The sequence below is a fragment of the Littorina saxatilis genome, unplaced genomic scaffold, assembly GCF_037325665.1.
Source record: "Littorina saxatilis isolate snail1 unplaced genomic scaffold, US_GU_Lsax_2.0 scaffold_358, whole genome shotgun sequence".
NCBI lineage: Eukaryota > Metazoa > Mollusca > Gastropoda > Littorinimorpha > Littorinidae > Littorina > Littorina saxatilis.
The window spans coordinates 26,218-47,500 of NW_027127938.1; the positions used below are offsets into that span (position 1 = coordinate 26,218).

General features: G+C 43.4%; 3 protein-coding genes across 3 annotated transcripts in view; 2 read left to right on the top strand and 1 right to left on the bottom strand.

Annotated features, from left to right (window-relative positions):
• The first annotated feature begins 347 nt into the window (after positions 1-347).
• Positions 348-3,198, top strand: LOC138956303 (caveolin-2-like). The gene is made up of 2 exons (XM_070327697.1): positions 348-884; positions 2,024-3,198. The coding sequence occupies exons 1-2, from the start codon at positions 828-830 to the stop codon at positions 2,165-2,167; spliced, it is 201 nt and encodes a 66-aa protein (XP_070183798.1). The 5' UTR covers positions 348-827; the 3' UTR covers positions 2,168-3,198.
• A 3,477-nt stretch (positions 3,199-6,675) lies between these two features.
• Positions 6,676-10,800, bottom strand: LOC138956304 (caveolin-3-like). Its single transcript, XM_070327698.1, has 2 exons — positions 10,459-10,800; positions 6,676-7,884 (listed from the first exon to the last, which is right to left on the bottom strand). Exons 1-2 carry the CDS (start codon positions 10,513-10,515, stop codon positions 7,552-7,554), a joined length of 390 nt encoding a protein of 129 aa, XP_070183799.1. The 5' UTR covers positions 10,516-10,800; the 3' UTR covers positions 6,676-7,551.
• A 6,022-nt stretch (positions 10,801-16,822) lies between these two features.
• The window catches only part of LOC138956307 (caveolin-3-like), a 9,265-nt gene continuing 4,804 nt past the window's right edge, over positions 16,823-21,283 (top strand). Inside the window, exon 1 of the mRNA XM_070327702.1 lies at positions 16,823-16,996. Within this exon, the coding sequence (XP_070183803.1) occupies positions 16,940-16,996 (57 nt within the window). The 5' untranslated portion in view covers positions 16,823-16,939. The remainder of the gene's footprint in view (positions 16,997-21,283) is intronic.

Consider the following 21,283-nt stretch of genomic DNA (forward strand, 5'->3'; position numbering starts at 1 on the left):
TGTGTGTGTGTGTGTGTGTGTGTGCGTGTGTGTGTGTGTGAGTGTGTGTGTTTGTGCGTTTAGCTGTGATTAAAGTTTGCATGACCTTAACTAACATCAACCTCACCCTAGTCCTCTGTTAAACTGTATACACACGCCCGCATTCAAACACGTAATGTACACACACAGTCACACAAACAACACACAAACACACACACACATACACACACACACACACACACACACACACACACCCACACACACATCACACACACGCGCTAGCACACAAACACACACACACACACACACACACACACACTAACACACAAACACACACACACACACACACACACACACACATACCCCCCCCCCCCCTCGTTTCCCCCATAACCAAAGAGGGACCGCCGAGGCCTCTATCAGTATCTATATACCTTGACAGTATCACGCAAGACGTCAAAACGCTATGTAGTTACCATTGAAACAAAGACCCCTCCAAAGCTCCCCACCTATCCACCGGGACAAAAAAACACGTTGTACCTTGGCAGCAAAACACAATATCACAGATCCCAACCTATGGCATACAGATAACGCTGGCATGGAACAATGCAACCTGCCACATTTTGGACAAGTACCACAATGCAAACAGAAACAAAAGAGTACGAAGGGGTATAACAACTGGACATTGAGTTCGAATCGAATTTGTCGGTCGTTTCTTCAGTTGCCCGGTCGGTGCCTGCATGTGTGTTCTGGAATACTAGTTTGGTCAACAAGAGCTTCTGCTTATCTCTGGAACACAGCCGACCTTTGTAGATTAATTATATCAGAGTGACCAGTGATATTCAAGCACCATGGCTGAACTGGACTTGGTTAACCGCGATCCCAACAACATCAACGATCACGTGAAGGTATCACAGAACTTGAATCATAACTAGTTTTTTTTTTTATCATAACTAATGTCTAAAAGAAGCAGCGTTTATTTATTTATGTATTCATTTAAGTAGATTCATTTATTTATTTTTGTATTGATTCATTGATTTATTGATTTATTGATTTATTGATTTAATTATGTTTTTGGGAGGGGGTGAGTGCTTTATTTTATTAGTATGAATTTTTGTGGGTTTTTTTGTCGCTGAACCAACACAGTTAATTGTTGGCTGTCTTTTCTACTCGTCGGGATTCGATCAGATTGTTTTCGTGAAAGTATCGAGATCCACTGATGATTATGATAGGAAGACAAATGTTAGTGCATTTGTGTGTCAGTGGTTTACAAAACATGAACCGTTTGCTGTGAGCTTGGGATCTGTATCGTGCACTTGTGTTCACAAGTGGGTGTTCGGTCACCGACCAGAGTCTGCACAAATCCCTCGCAGAACCACGTGACCACCTTTAGACCGTACCGACCACGGATCTGAAGCGATAGCCAGCTTCCAAATATGTTGCGGGATAATGCTTAAAATCGCTCGACGTGTCCCCGTTTCATTCAATCGTCGGACCGGTCAAGGATCTTAAAAATCCAATAAATTAATAACTTGAGGCAGAGAATGTTTTTGTTTTGTTAATCGTATCGATGTTTCTAATTAGCATCCAGCTTTAACAACTTAACTTGGTCCAATCGGACAAAAGAGAAAGCAGGCTTTGCTGAGGATTTGCATTGGGTTACTAATTCATTGATTTAATGATGGACTTATTGATTTATTGATTGATTTAGTACAGAACAGTACATGTGGTGAATTTCGTCCGTATGGTTAATTGTTTTATGTAGGTTGTACATTTGATTGTTCTATTTTGTATGTTTTTTGTAAAGAGCCTAAAGCCATAGGTTAGGCACTTCAAAAAGGTCCAGTTATTATTATTATTCTTATCATTATTATTATTAATTTTATTGATTGATTTATTGATCAAGTGATTTATTGATTTATGAATGAATTGATTAATTGATTGATTGATTTATTGATTGATTATTGATTTGTTGATTTATTGATTTATTGATTTATTGATTAATCAATTAATTAATTAATTAATTTAAAAAACAATTCTACTCCAGGTGGCCTTCGAAGATGTATTGGCCGAGCCCGAAGGTGCCCGCAGCATTGACTGCGTGTGGATATGCTCCCACAGCTGCTTCGAGGGTAGCAAGAGCTGCTGCTACAGCATCATGTCCATTAAGGACTGGGTGGCCGAGTGGTAACGCACTTGCGCTCGGAAGCGAGAGGTTGCGAGTTCGACCCTGGGTCAGGGCGTTAGCAATTTTCTCCCCCCTTTCCTAACCTAGGTGGTGGGTTCAAGTGCTAGTCTTTCGGATGAGACGAATAACCGAGGTCCCTTCGTGTACACTACATTGGGGTGTGCACGTTAAAGATCCCACGATTGACAAAAGGGTCTTTCCTGGCAAAATTGTATAGGCATAGATAAAAAATGTCCACCAAAATACCCGTGTGACTTGGAATAATAGGCCGTGAAAAGTAGGATATGCGCCGAAATGGCTGCGATCTGCTGGTCGATGTGAATGCGTGATGCATTGTGTAAAAAATTCCATCTCACACGGCATAAATAGATCCCTGCGCCTTGAGTCCGAGTCTGGAGATACGCGCGCGATATAAGACTTCATATAACATATAGGATACCATCAGCACGCACCAAAACATATGGCCAGCGCACCTTCTCCTACCAGGCCCCATCCATCTGGAACCAACTCCCGCATTCACTCAGGCACTCCACATCTATGCAATCATTCAAAACCTCACTCAAAACACACCTCTTCCCTCACTAGTCCGTTAATGACCACACATCACCCTCTCCTGCTGGTCCTTGATCTGTCTCTTTCTTTCTCCTTCTTCTTCCCTTTCCAGCTCTATTCTTCTTCTCTCAACAAACTTTATGTATCCAATACTTTATTTATTTATTTACGACTGTTTTTCCGTCTAGAATGCATGTGCCTGTAGTTGGTATGAGTGAGTGCGTCGCGTTCTCGCTGTGCGCCTGTCTGTGAGTGTATGAGTCCTTGTCGATTTGTGTTTCGTATAATGTTCACTATGTATTTTATATTTTGTAAGCGCCTAGGGCTATATTTAGATTAGGCGCACAAATGTTCATAATAATAATAATAATAATAATAACATCCTGTGCGCTATTCCCTATGCCTTGGTCTGGGGATGGGGCTTTGCCGTCATCGCCTTCTACCATATCTGGACCGTGGCTCCTTTCCTCAAGTGCTTCATGATCAACTGTGGCTGCTGCCAGAAGTTCTACGGAACGTGTCTCCAGTGCTGTCTTGGTCCCATCTGCGAGAGCTTCGGTCTCTTCTTCAGCAACATCGTCGTCAAGAACGCCTAGAGGGATGCCTTTAGTCTAGAATCGCTTGTTTTGACACACAGTAAATTATCAAGACACCCCTCTCTCCCTCCCACTCCTCCACCTAAATATAGCTCTCTTAAACAGGGATTGTGTGGATACGACATTTCTGTTATTCAGTCGGAACCATCTTCGTGAAAAACATGTAGAGAGACGTCTTTAGTGCTGCAAAGCAAACTGTTTAGACTTTTTTTGGTTACAATAATAAGATAGCTTTGTTGTCATGTGCACGGAATACAAATGTACCAACGCTCGCCGCTGTCTTGAAGCTGAATGAGTTGACCCTTTGTCACTTACCATGAGGGTTCTGACATCAATAAAATTATTCAATCATATTTTGAATTTTTACATTTTTCATGCGACTTTCTTGAATTCCTTCTTGATCAACCTTGATTGTGCTCAGAAGTTCTACGGCACGTGCTAACATTGCTACCTCGGTCTTACCTGTGAAACTCATGAACTTGTTCCCCGCAACATCGTCGTCAAGAATGCCCAGAAATTGCCAGGAAATGTTCTATTTTAACCCAGAATTTGTGACCCTCCACCACGAAATGAGTCGCATGTCACCTCGCGCGGTTCATCGCTGGGCTTAATATAAGTCTGGGGAGTGTCTCGTAACAGTGTGAGGGTCACCTTAGTCACAGGCTTATAACTCAACCAGTTTTTGCTCTTTTCTAAAACGGTTTTCACCACTGGATAGAGCATAAGAAACTCTTTAGGAAAATGTAAAAATATGAAAATTATGCAAAGGTGACATGCGACGCATTCCGTGGTGGAGGGTCACATTTGTCAGTCCAGGATTAAACATTGTCGCTGACAAAAGTCCTTACTTTACCGGCACCATCGTCATGAAGAAATTGTAAAAAGACTCTCCAATCGCGCTCAAAAGTAAATTGTTGAGACATTTTTCCCCGCAAGAAAACAAATCAGAAGAAGTTAATAAAAAAAAAAGTAACGAACAATGAAACAATAAGGCCAAAAAAAAAATAGGTCTGTTTACGGTAACCCGACCGACCCTAGTTTTTTCGCGCGACCCTAGACTTTTTTTTGGCATTTGGGGGAAAAAAAAAAAAATCTTGTTTTTTTGGCAAAATAACGTAAAAATATGGTTTTTTGGAAAAACAAAAACAAAAACAAAAACAAAAATCCCGACCTACCGACCCTATTTTTTTGGCCTATGTTACCGTAAACAGACCTTTTTTTTTGGCCTAAGCGATCTTCCAAGTGAGTTCAGAAACAGTGCCCGCTTGTGGTCTTGTGAAGACATTATCATAATCAACTGAGTGTGCTTACCAGCAGGACTTACAACATAGCTGCTGGATTAACACTTCTTCCGGTGATATCTTTACCATTGGACCCGTTCGATCATGTTCTAGAAGATACATCCCTTAACGCGTAGACAATCTTTTTGATATCAACTGAGTGTGCTTACCAGCAGGACTTACAACATAGCTGCTGCATTAACACTTCTTCCGGTGATATCTTTACCATTGGACCCGTTCGATCATGTTCTAGAAGATACATCCCTTAACGCGTAGACAATCTTTTTGATATCAACTGAGTGTGCTTACCAGCAGGACTTACAACATTGCTGCTGCATTACTTCCGGTGATATCTTTACCACTGGACCCGTTCGATCATGTTTTAGAAGATACATCCCTTTACGCGTAGACAATATTTTTGATATCAACTGAGTGTGCTTACCAGCAGGACTTACAACATTGCTGCTGCATTACTTCCGGTGATATCTTTACCACTGGACCCGTTGGATCATGTTTTAGAAGATACATCCCTTAACGCGTAGACAATCTTTTTGATATCAACTGAGTGTGCTTACCAGCAGGACTTACAACATTGCTGCTGCATTAACACTTCTTCCGGTGATATCTTTACCACTGGACCCGTTCGATCATGTTTTAGAAGATACATCCCGCAACGCGTAGACAATCGTGTAGATCATTTTGACCAGCCCTGGCTTTTACGTAGAATAAGAGCATCTTCCCTTTTGTGTGATATGGCTTTAGTATCACGTGTTTGTATTGTATCGACATATTGCAGCTGAAGTGGGTGTCGACTTTGAATAAAGCGTATTATTATTAGTAAACGCCTTTGATTGAGTGACCGTGTATTTGTGTGTGTGTGTGTGTGTGTGTGTGTGTGTGTGTGTGTGTGTGTGTGTGTGCGCGTGTGTGTGTGTGTGTGTTTGCGTGCGTGCGTGTGTGTGTATGTGCGTGCGTGCGTGCGTGCGTGCGTGCGTCAGTGTGTCTGTTTTTCTGTTTGTATGTCTGTTTGTCTGTCTGTCTGTTCATCTGTGAAGATTGTGTGTACGATCGACCGTTTTTAATCACCCCATCATGTAGACATCCGTACTACGTCTTCAGATGATTTTAAAGTAATATATGTAAAGCATCCCAGGAAATGAATAAAATGACTGCTTTTGTGAGGAAGATTACGACGAAAGTACAAGACCACTTAAGATCACTGCTGATTACACATGATCGGTCATCCAGGAAAATCATAACAACAGTTTACTTCCCCCCAAGGGTTTTGCTCAGACCAAAAACTGATCAACACGATGCCATAATAGGCCTACGCAGCAGAGAGATCAGTGATACATCAGACGAAAAGAAAATCGGCACAAGGCCACCCACATGCCTTTTCACGTACTCTTCCACCGGGGCTGAGGTGCCCGAAGCGAAACTGGGTGCAACCCAACATTGGGGGGTAACAAGTTGTGGAGTCTGATTGGTTGAAATCACAACAAATCTCCATCACAACCAATCCAACCCCGCGCCTGCGTACCACCCATTTGGGTGGCAACCAGTTTCGCTTTGTGCACCTCGGCCTCTTCTTGAAGACGTTGTTTGTGTCTTACCACCTGGGCGAGAAGATGTGGGGAAAGCGGGGATGCTTCACATCTCAATCTTGACCAGTCAGAAAGAGTGTTTTGTTCCCACTCCAGGCAGGTACTGGAACTCTCCGCCGTGAAGTAAACAGACAAGAGGCGGTTTCGTTGTGTTGTCGAACTCTGGTTTTGACACACTTATGTTTGTCCCAGCTCAATTCCAAATTGGATTTCTTAAAATCAAGGATTAACGCACGCACGCACGCACGCACGCGCGCACGCACGCACACACACACACAAATTCACATACACTGACACACACACACACTGACACACACGCACACACACACACACACACACACAAACAAACACACACGCGCACACACGCACACGCGCACTCAAACAGACGCAAGCGCAAACCCTTATATAGCCAATGAACACAGAAGAAGAATCAGTAGAATAGAACTGGTTGAGTCAAGCATGTGAAAGGACACGCACTCTATATGTTTCAGCTGTCTGCTTTTTAAAACATATTTATTCACAAAATACAGGGTGATATAATTAAACAACAACACAATCACTTGGGACCACAGAACAAGCTTATTTAGTGCGTTCATATATCAACACCCACCTAGGAATTGCTGTATACAGATGCTGTCAAAATTAACATGATACTGCTCTTTGAGATGGTATTGTTAGGCTAGAACGTCAACTGATGGTAGCTTCCACTGAGATAGAATTACCAGCTCATTCAAAGCAAAACGAAAGAGGGCAGAAATATTGTGAAAGAAAAGGATTGAAGTTATCACTTGTTCGCCATGTCTTGTTATCAGAATGAGTATTGATTATCAGTTTTTGAACGTGTCCAGAAGCAGTCTGCTTGTTAACGTTCTTAATGTTGTTACTGTTTAAAACGTGTATACAAGAAAATGAATAACACCAAACCAAAGCACATGAAATCTCCTCTATAAACACTATCCAAGTTTACACGTTCTCTGCAACAATGTTAAATATCCTTGACTGGCGGATTCTTCCTCGGAGTGGACCATTTCCTGGAGATGTCTAGGGGTTCTTGACTACAATGTTTCGTAGTAACACGATCTCCGTTTATGAGAGCTATGTTTTAGGTAGGAGGCGGGTGAGTGAGGCGGAAAGCCGGACGGGGGTGGGGGTGGGGGTCTTGGTGATTTATTTTGCGACAAAATAAGCTATTCGCAAACCAAAGGCATCTATTTAGGCTGTTCCTGACGACGATGTTTCGTAGTAACACGATCTCCGTTTATGAGAGCTATCTTATGGTGCGTGGGGGGGGGGGGGGGGTTCTCGATAATGTACTTTGCAACACGACAAGCTATTCGCAATCTAAAGTCATCCATCTAGGCGTTCTTGACGACGATGTTGCTAAAGAAGAGACCGTAGGTTTCGCAGATGGGACCGAGGTAACACTGTATGCAGGTTCCGTAGAACTTCTGGCAGCAGCCGCAGTTGATCATGAAGCACTTGAGGAAAGGAGCCACGGTCCACACGTGGTAGAAGGCGATGACAGCAAAGCTCCAGCCCCAGACAAAGGCCAGGGGAATGGCGCACAGGATGGACATGACGTTGTAGCAGCAGCCCTTGCTGCACTGGAAGCAGTTGTAGGAGCATCTCCAAATGCAGTCAATGCTTTGAGCACCGTCGGGCTCGGCCAGCACGTCTTCAAAGGCCACCTGGAGCAAAGATAAATAAATGAATGAATAAATACATAAATAAATACATAAACAACTCGTTTTTTTTAAAGTCAATTAATAAATAAATAACGACCCGACCCGACATCCCTCCCTGGAGCGTCTGTAAAATCGACAGGTCTGGCAGCGGAACGAAATTCAGATGTGGATGGAGCAGCGAATGCAGGGACGGGGCGGCGTGAGAGTACACCGGAACAAGGAACAGGTGTAAGAAAAAAAAAGAAAAAAAATACAAATCATGACCATTGTCCGTTTTCCCCGTTGTCCGGTGGGATCCATTTTTGAAGGCCCACTCCGCCGCGTGAAAACAGTTGTCCTCGCTGTCACAAATGTGACCCTCCACCACGGAATGAGTCGCATGTCACCTTTGCATGATTTTCATATTTTTTACATGTTCAAAAAGAGGTTTTTATGTTCTATCCAGTGGTGAAAACCGTTTTAGAAAAGAGCGAAAGCTGTTTGAGTTATAAGCCTGCGACTAAGGTGACCCTCACACTGTTACCAGACACTCCCCGGACTTATATTAAGCCAAGCGCAGAACCGCGCGAGGTGACATGCGATTCATTTCGTGGTGGAGGGTCACATATCTGGTCAGGATTTCACACAGGATAAGATCATCCATCCACTTATAGTCACATATACAAATGAACAGTCTGTGTGCTCTCTATGTTTGTTTGTTTGTTCGTTCATGGGCTGAAACTCCCACGGCTTTTTACGTGTATGACCGTTTTTACCCCGCCATTTAGGCAGCCATACGCCGCTTTCGGAGGAAGCATGCTGGGTATTTTCGTGTTTCTATAACCCACCGAACTCTGACATGGATTGCATGATCTTTTTCGTGCGCACTTGGTCTTGTGCTTGCGTGTACACACGGGGGTGTTCGGACACCGAGGAGAGTCTGCACACAAAGTTGACTCTGAGAAATAAATTTCTCGCCGAACGTGGGGACGAACTCACGCTGACAGCGGCCAACTGGATACAAATCCAGCGCGCTACCGACTGAGCTACATCCTCGCCCTCTCTCTATGTTGATGTTTGGTGTGTGACCAAGTGGAGGGATGGTCTTATCGCATGTAAAAGCATGGCCAAGTGGAGGGATGGTCTTATCGCATGTAAAAGCATGGCCAAGTGGAGGGATTGTCTTATCGCATGTAAAAGCCTGGCCAAATCTGAGAGAGTGAGGATTTTATTGTATCTGTATTCATACAAAGACGGGGATTCCCGTCACACAAGCCCCTAATGGCTTTGCTGTGAGGGCGTATAACTTAAAATTCTCTCAAGACCGCAGTGAGGTGAACTGTTTTCACGAGACGGATTAGGCCTCTAAAGCTGTATGCTAGTTCGAATTACCGATACGATACAAATTTTAGCTATTGACACATGCCGAAAAGCAATCAACAATGGCTGGCTTCTACTAATTTAATTAGATAAGATCTTTGACCGGCCAGACGGTTGCAAGAAATGTGGACACGTCGAGCGATTGAAGCATTACATCGCAAAACCATTGATATTTGGAAGCCTTCTATTAGTTCAGATCCTTGACCGGTATGGTCTAAAAGAGGGATTTGCTTCCCAGGGTCAAATTTGTGCAGACTCTGGTCGGTGTCAGAAACAGAACACCGTACATGTGCATAGAAGTTCTCAACAACAGGGCCGGACCAAATGAGTTGTAAGGGGGGGGGGGTTCCTCCTTTTTTTGGGGGGGCAAATCAGCGAAGTGGCGAAGCCACAAGCGCGCGCCTGCAAAGCAGGCGCGCGAACTAGGGGGGTCCGGGGGCATGCTCCCCCGAAAATTTTTTGAAAAACGGTTAAAATCTGTGCAATCTGGTGCATTCTGGGCCTTGTTTTGAGGGTTAAGAGCAGCATTGTTTTGGTGCTAAAACTAGTAAAATTCAAAGCAAGGTGCATGCTTTTTCCAGGGGTGGGGTTCCGGAACCCCTGGAACCCCCCCCCCCCCCCCCCTGGGTCCGGCCCTGCAACAAAGGTCCCAGGGTTAAAAAAAAAACCACCGTCGCAGGTCTTTGAAAACACGAACACACGAATGCATCAACACCTCACCTCATCTAATCATCATAATTGGATCTGGATAAAAGACTAAACAAGCTGATCAAATGCGAGTAGAAAAGTCACCCACAATTTCATATTTATCGGTCAAGCGCAATTTGTTTGTTTGTTTGTTTGCTTAGCGCCCAGCCGACCACGAAGGGCCATATCAGGGCGGTGCTGCTTTGACATATAACGTGCGCCACACACAAGACAGAAGTCGCAGTACAGGCTTCATGTCTCACCCAGTCACAATATTCTGACACCGGACCAACCAGTCCTAGCACTAACCCCATAATGCCAGACGCCAGGCGGAGCAACCTCTAGATTGCCAATTTTAAAGTCTTAGGTATGACCCGGCCGGGGTTCGAACCCACGACCTCCCGATCACGGGGCGGACGCCTTACCACAAGGCCAACCGTGCTGGTTCGGTCAAGCGCAAAGAAAGTAATCCAGCAAAACACTTCCTCTATTAGCCACAAGGATTGACACAACTCACCTGTGATGCCTTACCTTCACGTGGTCGTTGATGTTGTTGGGATCGCGGTTGACCAAGTCCAGTTCAGCCATGGTGGTCAAATCTCACTGGTCACTCAAATGTAATCTACAAAGGGCGGCTGTGTTCAAGAGATAACCAGAATCTCTTGTTGACAAAAAGAGTATTCCAGAACACACACACAGCCGCAGACCAGGAAGCTGACTAAACAGCCGACAAATTCAAATCGAACTTAGATGTCCAGTTTTTATACCCGAGCGTGGTACTTGTTAAACATTTTGTAGATTACATTGTTGTAACAGTATTGATATGCAACAGGTTGAGTTCGTGTTAGGTCTTTTGCTGCCAAGATAGTACGTTTTGTGTTGCCCTTCTGGCGCGGTTGGGGTGTGTGTGTGTGTGTGTGTGTGTTGGGGGGAGGGTTTTGTTTCAATGTTATCTACAAACTAGCAGTCAGGCCCGGCTTCGCCCGGGTGTTTCTGCTCTCCCCTCTCTCAGAAACCTCTCGAATCGTATTCCAATGTGGATAAGAAAAATGACAGTGTGAGCTCATACATTTGGATGTATAGGCAAGGCAAGTTTCTATTTGGTTCAACGTGTTCTTCGTGATTTGTTTTCCCCTTCTCACACCCACTGTAGTTACCGTCTGATCAAAGCACGCATACCTCATGAGTGAGCGCGTCATACCTTTTTGAACAGGGGAGAGAAATCTGTAAATTCTCGTGATCTTTCACTGAGGCGATCGTTTCGTAAACATTATTCGCGATGATCTGGAAGGCAGGGAGGGGGAGCAGGGGGCAGGGTTAGTGTGTGTGTGTGTGTGTGTGTGGGGGGGGGGGGGGGGGGGGGGCGGCGGGATGATAGCGGGCGGGGGGTAACCCTTGAGAATGACACGGCCTATACTGGTTTGATGAGAGTTACCTCCCTTCCATGGGTGACAAAGCATGACTTACCTCCCTTGCACTATATAGACTGTATTGATAGATGGGGAGGGTAATTATCCGAGTGTGCATGCAAAATATCCTGTGCTTATCTTTTGCCATTTCTGAGGTATGGCGATCACAGACAGACAGACACACACACACACACACACACACACACACACAGACAGACACTCTCTTTTATTTATATGTATAGATTAATCACAAGTAGGGTTTTGGAGTCTTGTTTCTGTGAAGGAAATGACACTGAAGGGGTTTGGGTTGGGTTGGGGGGGAGGGGGGTGGGGGAGAGAGATGTTGACCCCTGTTGGTGCGGTGCCTGCGAGTTTACGGTTTGTTTGTTTATTTGGTGTTTAACGTCGTTTTCAACCACGAAGGTTATATCGCGACGGAGTTTACGGTTGTTATCAGTCTTCCGCTTTTCCGTTATCAGACTTTTTTTCAGTACCGAAAGCGAGGTCAGTGCTGCCGCTTACGCGATACTAAAAAAATCACAATTAATGCTCCGCTTAGCGATAAGAGACGTCACATACTGCAGGTATAGCTATAACCTCCTTAGGTGAGCACTAAACGTGCATCTGAGGGGGAAAATAACAGAGGGGAATTTAAAAATAAAAAGGCTTTAAAGATCTGAACGTGATTGTTTTGGCAGAATAAACATAAAAACATGTCACTGGTTGAATGTGTACCAGTAACTAACATGATGCTAAGTTAGAACCATCTGCACGAGCGAAGTCTTACTTTTGGAGAGACAGACTTTTGAATTGCTTTTGTCTTACCAACGTTGTCTTTGAAACTTATTTAAACTAAGAACTTTGAACTTTGGTAAAAGCGTTAATGACCCTTTGAAAACTTTCGACCAGTCTGTGAAACTGAAAAATAGGAGAAAACCGCAAACAAGCGAAACAAACCAATCAGCGAAGAAAGGATACGGGCATTTCAGTTCACATGTACCTAACACGTAAGAACAAAGTGCCAACAACACTGAAGACGACGTCATCTATTTTGAGCGATTAGTCTTCGATTGCGCAAGACAGAAACGATAGCCTTGTTTCCAATGTTTTTGTCCGTGCCTGATCTTACCTTGGAGACTGACAGTACAAAACAAAGCCTATGGCTGGCTTTTTCTTCGCGTCTCACGTACACCATCACACCTCCCCCCTCTTCCCCTCTTCCCCTCCAGGCCCCCCCCCCCCATCCCCTTTTATCGTGCAAGCATTGCACACCAACGCTGTGTGTGTTGTGCGTGAGCATTGAAAAGACATTGCGAAATGAGTTGCAACCTTAACAATTAAAGCTATCATGCCACCAGGTCAGTAATTGTTAGTACTTTGAAATTCCGTTATATACGTTTACATTTTAGCGAGAATGGAACGGAATTAAGATTTGTATGTGCGCGACCACTTTTGTTTTGTTATATATGATAGTTTGTACGTACAGTTGTTTGCATAAACAGCGCCTGGGTCATTTATTTTGGTTTATCTACAGTAATTTCAATTCATTTTTTTCAAAAACAGACGTGTGGGAAATCAATTAACAAAGTAATGTCATGATGATATATTATATTCAAGTTTTATAGTATACTTTTTAACCGCTTAAATCTTCTGTTGTCATGCCATTCGACAGTTTCGTGCAAATATGTGACCCTCCACCACGAAATGAGTCGCATGTCACCTCGCGCGGTTCTGCGCTAGGCTTAATATAAGTCCGGGGAGTGTCTGGTAACAGTGTGAGGGTCACCTTAGTCACAGGCTTATAACTCAAACAGTTTTTGCTCTTTTCTAAAACGGTTTTCACCACTAGATAGAGCATAAAAAACTCTTTAGGAAAATGTAAAAATATGAAAATCATGCAAAGGTGACATGCGACTCATTTCGTGGTGGAGGGTCACAATTATGAGAATGCACCTTGCTGTCCTTAATTCAATTCTCCAAAGTTAAAGAAAGGCAGGCCGACAAACTCAAACAATATTCGGAGTGCACGCATTATCGATTTGTTACTGTTTGCCAATGAACTCGATAGATGATATCTTTGTATTTTCTACACAGGCAGGCACGACTCGCGATGCATGAGGCTAAGTCAACACACATGAGGCACCGTTTGACCTAGTGCCGTAAGTTGAATGGTATCTAAGCTATTCGTTTACTTTAGTCAATGATTCGCTTGGGGAGGGGGGAGATAGAGAGAGAGAGAGAGAGAGAGAGAGAGAGAGAGAGAGAGAGAGAGAGAGAGAGAGAGAGAGAGAGAGAGAGAGAGAGAGAAGAAACTGTCATAATGGATAACATTGTTGTTTTCGGGATTGATTTAGACATTTTCATAATGTGATAGCGATAAACGTTTATCAGCGTGATTGGCTGTGCTGCACTCAAATATCAATGTTTTTTCCTGCTTTAGAATACACTACAAAGTCTTTGGTACTTATTTCTTGCCCGTGTAAAACAAAAACTGCTGTAATAAAGCATCAAAGAACATCTCAATGATACCTGCAACATTGGTTCCAAACAACTATAGGTCTGTTAAGACTACTGAAAGAGTATTTTATATGTTACAGTCGAACCTGTCAAAGTGACCACCCCTAAATAACGACTACCTGCCCTCAACGACCGTCCCAAAGGATCCCCGTCGATGATTTAGCTATATAATCCACCTTTCCATGGCGATCACCTGTCTATAAAGAACACGTTTGGCCGGTCCCGTGGGTGGTCGTTATAAGCAGGTTCGAATGTACTATACATTCTACCTTTGGCTCTTTCAAAGACACACACGGTGCACGTTAAAGATCCCACGATTGACAAAAGGGTCTTTCCTGGTAAAATTGTATAGGCATAGATACAAATGTCCACCAAAATACCCGTGCGACTTGGAATAATAGGCCGTGAAAAGTAGGATATGCGCCGAAATGGCTGCGATCTGCTGGCCGATGTGAATGCGTGATGTATTGTGTAAAAAATGTCTATCTCACACGGCATAAATAAATCCCTGCGCCTTGAATACGTGCGCGATATAAATTGCATAAAAATAAAAATAAAAATAAACAATAAATCCCTGCGCTTAGAACTGTACCCACGGAATACGCGCGATATAAGCCTCATATTGATTGATTGATTGATTGATACTATACATTCTACCTTTGGCTCTCTCAAAGACACATACGGTTAATGTATAATAGATGGGCGACTTCAAAAGCACGTAAGGCCAACAACAAAAAATAGTCTGTTTACGGTATCCCAACCGACCCTATTTTTTCGCGCGACCCTAGACTTTTTTTTTCATTTGGGGAGAAAAAAAAAAAAAGTCTTTGTTTTTGGGCAAAATAACTTAAACAAAAAAAATCCCGACCTACCGACCCTATTCTTTTTGCCTATGTTACCGTAAACAGATTTTTTTTTGTGCTTAACCTATTGACACGAATGAATGGGCAAAACATGTATATACCTCCGCAGAACGATACAGAAGCGGGCGATCAGAAACCTATCAATAGATCTCTTTGTCCAGTTGACCTGGAGTGGCAAGATTTAATCCCAAGTTCATCTACCTTTGCTATAAACCTCTCCGCCAATAGAGTGTATTAGAAATGAACGGGTTTTTTGTTATACCTCGTTCATGCACCCGTCAAATTCCGTTGCGTAGCTGAGTCATTTGTGACGTCAAAATCTCTCCGCTCATAAAGTGAATGGAAAATGAACGTGTTTTAATATATTCCTCGCTCATGCGCCAGTTTATTTGCGTTGCGTATCTGAGTCATTTGTAATATTTCGTTCGATGCACGTTCAAAAACTCCATTTGTAGTACTTAGTACATTTGAATTACAATCTCTGTTAAGTTCCATATGAAGTTACTGTTTCGCAAATATGCATTTCTAGAACAGAAAACATGGCAAGCATTTCCAGGGTTATCTAAATCAGGTATAAAAAGGCTTGTAAATACGTAGGTATCAACGCAAAGGTTTCTATTAAATGATCACACAACAAAATCAAAAAGGTTGACACTGTAGCGACACTTTACCAGACGGCCACATGCGGGATTGGTTTTCTTTTTTTCGGCAGAATTTCTCTCTCTCTCTCTCTCTTTTCCTTCCTCTCTCCCTCTCTCTGTCTCTCTCTCTCTCTCTCTCTTTCTCTCTCTCTCTCTCTCTCTCTCTCTCTCTCTCTCTCTCTCTCTCTTTTCCTTCCTCTCTCCCTCTCTCTGTCTCCCTGTCTCTCCCCCATCGTATTTGCTTATTTTCTTTTGGGGACTTTTTTTTTATAACCTTTAATTTCACGTGTGATTCTCAAATTCTACATCGGCGACAATGAACATGAACATATTTTGCGTGCGTTAAAAGAAAAGGAAACCTACACTTTAGGGGTTCAAAATGATTAATTTGACAGATCAAGTGGCACGTGCTGTAATCCAAGATAAGTAGATATTTCTTTTCGAAAGATGAAGATTAATGCACCGAATTACTTTTTTTCTTTCTCCTAAGTCGACACTGAGAGCGCGCGATAACTTTTAAGCCAAACCAATAAACAGTCCACACGATGCTGTCTTATCGGGAGGAGCAATTTTCAGTTTATTCGTTGCTCCACTAAACATTTAGGGATACTTGTTGCACCTGTGTGGGACCGTTGGCTCACGTATGCCCCTCCTCCCTCCGTCGAGGGCCCCAAAGGGTTTAAAATCGTGATCGTGATTGGCGTTTTTTGACCTTTCTGTGATCGTGATTGCCCAAATTTCCATTTCTGTGATCGTGATGGGATTTTGCCCGTGATCCGTGATGACAAAAAAATCAAGTCTTGTGATCGTGATCGTCATTAAATTTTGTTTTCGTGATCGTGATAGGCATTATTGCAAAGCATTTTATTTTCAACGTACATTTTTCACAGCTGTATCACTCTATGATCCTCTATTCGTCAAGGTGTTTGTGATCGTGAAAACAAAAATCAAGGTAACTGTGATCGTGAAAGCTAAAATTTCCCTTCCCGTGATCGTGATGATACCCCCCCCCCCCCCCCCCCCCCCCCCGTTTGGGGCCCTCTACGTCCAACCCCTTTTCTGACCTTCTCCGTCCTCTCCTCTAGTTTTTACTGTACCACTCCTACCCTGACCCCCTCCCCCACCCCCCGCACACCTCCCCCTCCTCCGAAAACCAGGTCACGTACGTACGATTGGTTTCGACACTCTTGACTTTTTAGCAGCGTTACTCTATGTAAAGCGTTTGATCTGTTTTCAATGCTGATGTATGCCCCCCTACCCCCCCCCCCCCCCCCCCCCACCCCGCCCTATTCACCCCCATCCTTCCTTCCCTGGCCTCCGTACACTCCTAAGAGCATAGGTTTGTGTCCCTACCCTTCACAAATTGGAGGTCACGTGACTTCAGAGTCAATAGTTTTGAAGGTCCATGATTTTTCAAACAGTAAGTTGCTAGGTGAATTGCATTGAACTGGGATATAAAAACCGGCTGTACTTTAATCAGCGTACGACTTCTTTTCTGTTAGGGCGTGGGCCGCAGGTTATCAGCCGCTTTGTATTGCTTCTTTCCTCTGCTTATCTGCGGGTGTGATATACAAAATATACCATGGCTGACTTGGATTTACTGAACAGGGATCCCAACAACCTTAACGACCACGTCCGGGTAAGTTTGAAAACTCTTTGTGATTTATTTTCTTGTGTTTTTCCTTTCTTTTGTGCGTATCCGTTTTCTGAGAAAGTGAGGTAGTTTATCATCCGTTATCTGCTGCGTAAGCTTACTTCCTGAATAATTTGACGCAAGATCCCCACCTACCCGAACAGACCTCTATCGCCCCCCCCCCCCCCCCCCCTAAAGCAAAAAAAAAAAAAAAAAAAAAAAATCGGTGTTGAAAAAGAAAAGAGAAACGAAAGATTAAGAAAAGGGAGACAACTCCTCGGGCCTTTTCACTTTGCTTTTATTGAAGAAATAAGCTCAACATTCTTTTATTGTCCAGTGAAAGCTCTTATAAACCAATGGATGCCCTTTACTTATTTGCATAACTGCAGAAACCACAGCTGTTTTATGTGTTCCAGCCGTAATAATTTTGTTTAAAAATTGTTATGACTTCCTTTCTGACAGTATTCACTATTTTTTTTTGTCGGCGAAATCTCTGTGATATGTCGGTAATAATGCTTGTTAATGGATCATCATTACTGTAAGCGAAACCTACACTAATCAATTATAATAGCTGCAGCAAACACACAGTTTATTGGTCAACTCACTATCAGTGAATGTCTGAACCAATCTCTTTGTGAAAGTGAAGTTTCGCACACTGAAATGTCATCGCTTCGAAAGAAAATATTAAAATCGCGCGTAAATATACAACATCGTAAGACTGTGAAAAAGCAGATTGTTATAAATATAGACATGCGGTTTTTTTAAGGTACTGGTAACCCATCATGTCAGTCACAGATCCATGCAGACTTTTAAACGGGCAAAAGAGCATTCTTCAAGTTGAACACATACCAAACGTAAAGGCCCGGCAGATTGGGCCTTTGTTGTTGTTAATGAATTTATTTTTAACTAGCAAATGTCAATATGAGAAATTAAATGATCAACACATTACCACTGTGCATAGAACGCAGTCAGACCGTTAATTATTGGTACGTGTTTGTCTTCATCTTCTGTGTTTTTGGGCTGCGACTCCCACGTCCACTCACAGGCACGAGTAACTGAGTTTTAATGTGTATGGCTATTTTCTCCCCGCCATTTAGGCAGTCATATACTCCTATTCCGGGGGGGGGGGGGGTGCATGTGGGTACGTTTCGTGCTTCTATAACTTTTTTGTGCATACTTAGTCTTGTGGTTTCGTGTGCACAAGAAGGGGTACATAAGGCACACCGGCACGGTTGGCCTAGTGGTAAGGCGTCCGCCCCGAGATCGGGAGGTCGTGGGTTCGAACACCGGCCGGGTCATACCTAAGACTTTAGAATTGGCAATCTAGTGGCTGCTCCGCCTGGCGTCTGGCATTATGGGGTTAGTGCTAGGACTGGTTGGTCCGGTGTCAGAATAATGTGACTGGGTGAGACATGAAGCCTGTGCTGCGACTTGTGTCTTGTGTGTGGCGCACGTTAAATGTCAAAGCAGCACCGCCCTGATATGGCCCTTCGTGGTCGGCTGGGCGTTAAGCAAACAAACAAACAAACAAACATAAGGCACCAGCAGGTCTGCACAAAGGTTGACCTGGGAGATAGAGAAACAATGATCCATCCTTCACCCACAAGGCGCGGCAGGGGTTCTAATCCCGTACCTCCCACAAGTAAGGCCGACTTCTTAACCACTGGGCTACCGCCCGTCTATGGTACGAGTGGAGGGATGGTCTCATTCCGTGTAAAAGTCGCGGAGATCTGTGAAGTCTGACATGATTTCATTTAATTTTAATTCATTTCATTTCTTCGAAAATTACTTTATTGTTCCAATCCTGGGAAATTCGGGTCTCTTCCTCCCAGTGGGAAGCTAGCAGCAACAAGAGTCGCGCTACCCAGATGTGTACGTGTTGAGGTGTAAACAGCCTGCTCCACTTATGGCAGAATGATCGAGGTCTCCTACGTGCCACTGTAGTGACACGGGCGTGAGTCATGACTGTGGTGTTAGATGGTTGCGAGTGGTTGTGTGACTGTTATTGTTATTTGTTTATTTTTTTTTTGTTTATTTAATTTTTTTGTGTGTGTGTGACTGTTATTGTTATTGTTATATGAAGTCTTATATCGCGCGCGTATCTCCAGACTCCCACTGTGAGTGACAGGGAAGCATTCATTCGGACACACAAGAGTCAGTTTGGTGGAGCACATGGTGTATTTAAAATGGTACCCAAGTACAGGAAACCCGAATACCAGAAACTATGTAAGGTGTCTTATTACTAGAATACAGACTAACACTACATCCCCTTTTCTGGGTTTCTAAAGATTTTAACATATGACTAGAAGTAGAATAATACTGCAGTACTGAAATATTGCTTACTTCACAAACAAAATGTTAAACCGAACATCACTTATCGCGTTTTCTCGAAAAGAACGAAACCGAAAACACCGAAACACGATAACGCTTTGTCACGAAAGTCATTTCACAGGTCGAGTCTTTCGCGAGGTTTGACGAGGCGTCCAGATCTTGTTTTGATCATTCCATCTGTAGCAGCAGCGTTTGGAATGTCACATGTCTGCTGTCTGGTATCGCTGAAGCTGGACTCCTCAGACTGCTGTACAGGCATCTGTGGTGCAGACCAAGGAAGTGTTGACGTGGACCTGGGGATTCCACCTTCAGGTTGTGGCTGGTTTGAGCGGCGGCGGAGTTGACGTCGGTTTCTCCTGGTGTTGGTACCGGCGTTCGTTTGGACTGGGTACGAACGAGGTGATGATGGAGATGGTGTAGCCGTCACTACAGCCTGGTTGGTTCCCGGAGTTCTCATCCACACCCGCTGTCCTGGTGGTAGGGGTGACAGTGCTATGGCGCGGTGACGCTTGTCATAGTTGTCTTTCTGCTGCGCCTTGAGGCGGGCGTCCCTCTCACAAAACTGGATTCGGTCTGGCTGATGAGGAACGTAGCTGGACGGATGTCTTATTACTAGAATACAGACTAACACTACAATGACTACTGTCTCTGAGGCTGCACATACAATGAGCGCTTCTGGGGTGATAACGCGAGACAACTCCTGTGATCTTGCCGCGAGGTGGCGCCAGTTACCAGCCGGAAGAAAGAAGGGGCATAACCTCACCAGAACCGACCATTGTCTGTTTACCGTATAAAATGCACCAATCCAAGGTTTTTTTTCCTTTCTCGTGTGATCTTGCCGCGAGGTGGCGCCAGTTACCAGCTGAAAGAAAGAGGGGGCATAACCTCACCAGAACCGCCCATTGATTGCGGTTGTTCACGCGAGATGGAAGGCATGCTAACATTTCCTATTTTCAAAAGTTGCGTTATCGCTGCTTCCGATGTTCTATCGGGTGATTGTTTTACAAAATCAGTTTTGACGGGCAGCTCGAAAAAACACACGTTAACAAAACTCGCGGTGGCATTCATATTTCAACACTCAATTAATCAATACCTCTGCACTGAAAAGGACATCACATACATTATAGAAATTGCGCAAAAATCTCTCTCTTTCAAAAATCTCTCTCTTTCAAAAATCTCTCTCGTTTCAACACAGAAAATAGTTTGCCAGCTTACTGTGTGACAAGCACAAAGCCTTAATATCGATTCTACTTTACAAAAGAATGGCCGAAATTCTCATCCATTCTATCAGAGCCGTGAAAATCAAAGCAAACACAGAATTCTTTTTTTATGATCGACTCCCCACTGTCGCAATCAACGAGTCTCTAGGTTGATTTGTGATCTTAATATCTGAACTGGGTCAGCAGCCACTAACCAAATACAAAACGCACCCGTTGTAAAGAGAATGGTTGAGCATTTTTGTTTAGTTCCTCTGAAGCGTGTCCTTAGTAAGCTTTCATGCAAATATGTTTTCCAAAGTGGGGTTGCCAATATCATTTGCACCACATTATTGATTGTGGAGGTTTTTACTTAAGCACCGCCTCTGATATTGGTGCATACATCACTTTTTTATGTTCAAGTAGTGAAATAATTAACCCAATGTTTAGATTTGTATTAAGGCCAAAAAAAAAAAATTGTCTGTTTAGGGTAACATGACCAAAAAAAGTAGGGTCGGTAGGTAGGTAAAGTTTTTTTTTTTTTTTTTTTTTTTTTTTTTTTTTTGGTGTGTAAATGCTATGTTGGCTGAACATTCACTTCTTATATTTGATGAATACATGTTTCAAAACTAACGTATAAATAAAACAGAGAGAAAGGGAGAGAAAGAAACGCCAAATGTCTCTTTTTAGCATTTTTACCTCTTTTTTTTTTTTTTTTTTTTTTGAAATCAAAAAAAAGTTTTTGGGTCGGCGCCAAATCGATAGG

What these genes read in the sequence shown, in the direction of transcription:
- LOC138956303 (XM_070327697.1), top strand. Translation starts at nt 828, where the DNA reads ATGGCTGAACTGGACTTGGTTAACCGCGATCCCAACAACATCAACGAT. An exon ending in ACATCAACGATCACGTGAAG is followed by an intron (nt 885 to 2,023) that starts GTATCACAGAAC and finishes ATTCTACTCCAG; the next exon opens with GTGGCCTTCGAAGATGTATT.
- LOC138956304 (XM_070327698.1), bottom strand. Translation starts at nt 10,515, where the DNA reads ATGGCTGAACTGGACTTGGTCAACCGCGATCCCAACAACATCAACGAC. An exon ending in ACATCAACGACCACGTGAAG is followed by an intron (nt 7,885 to 10,458) that starts GTAAGGCATCAC and finishes TCTTTGCTCCAG; the next exon opens with GTGGCCTTTGAAGACGTGCT.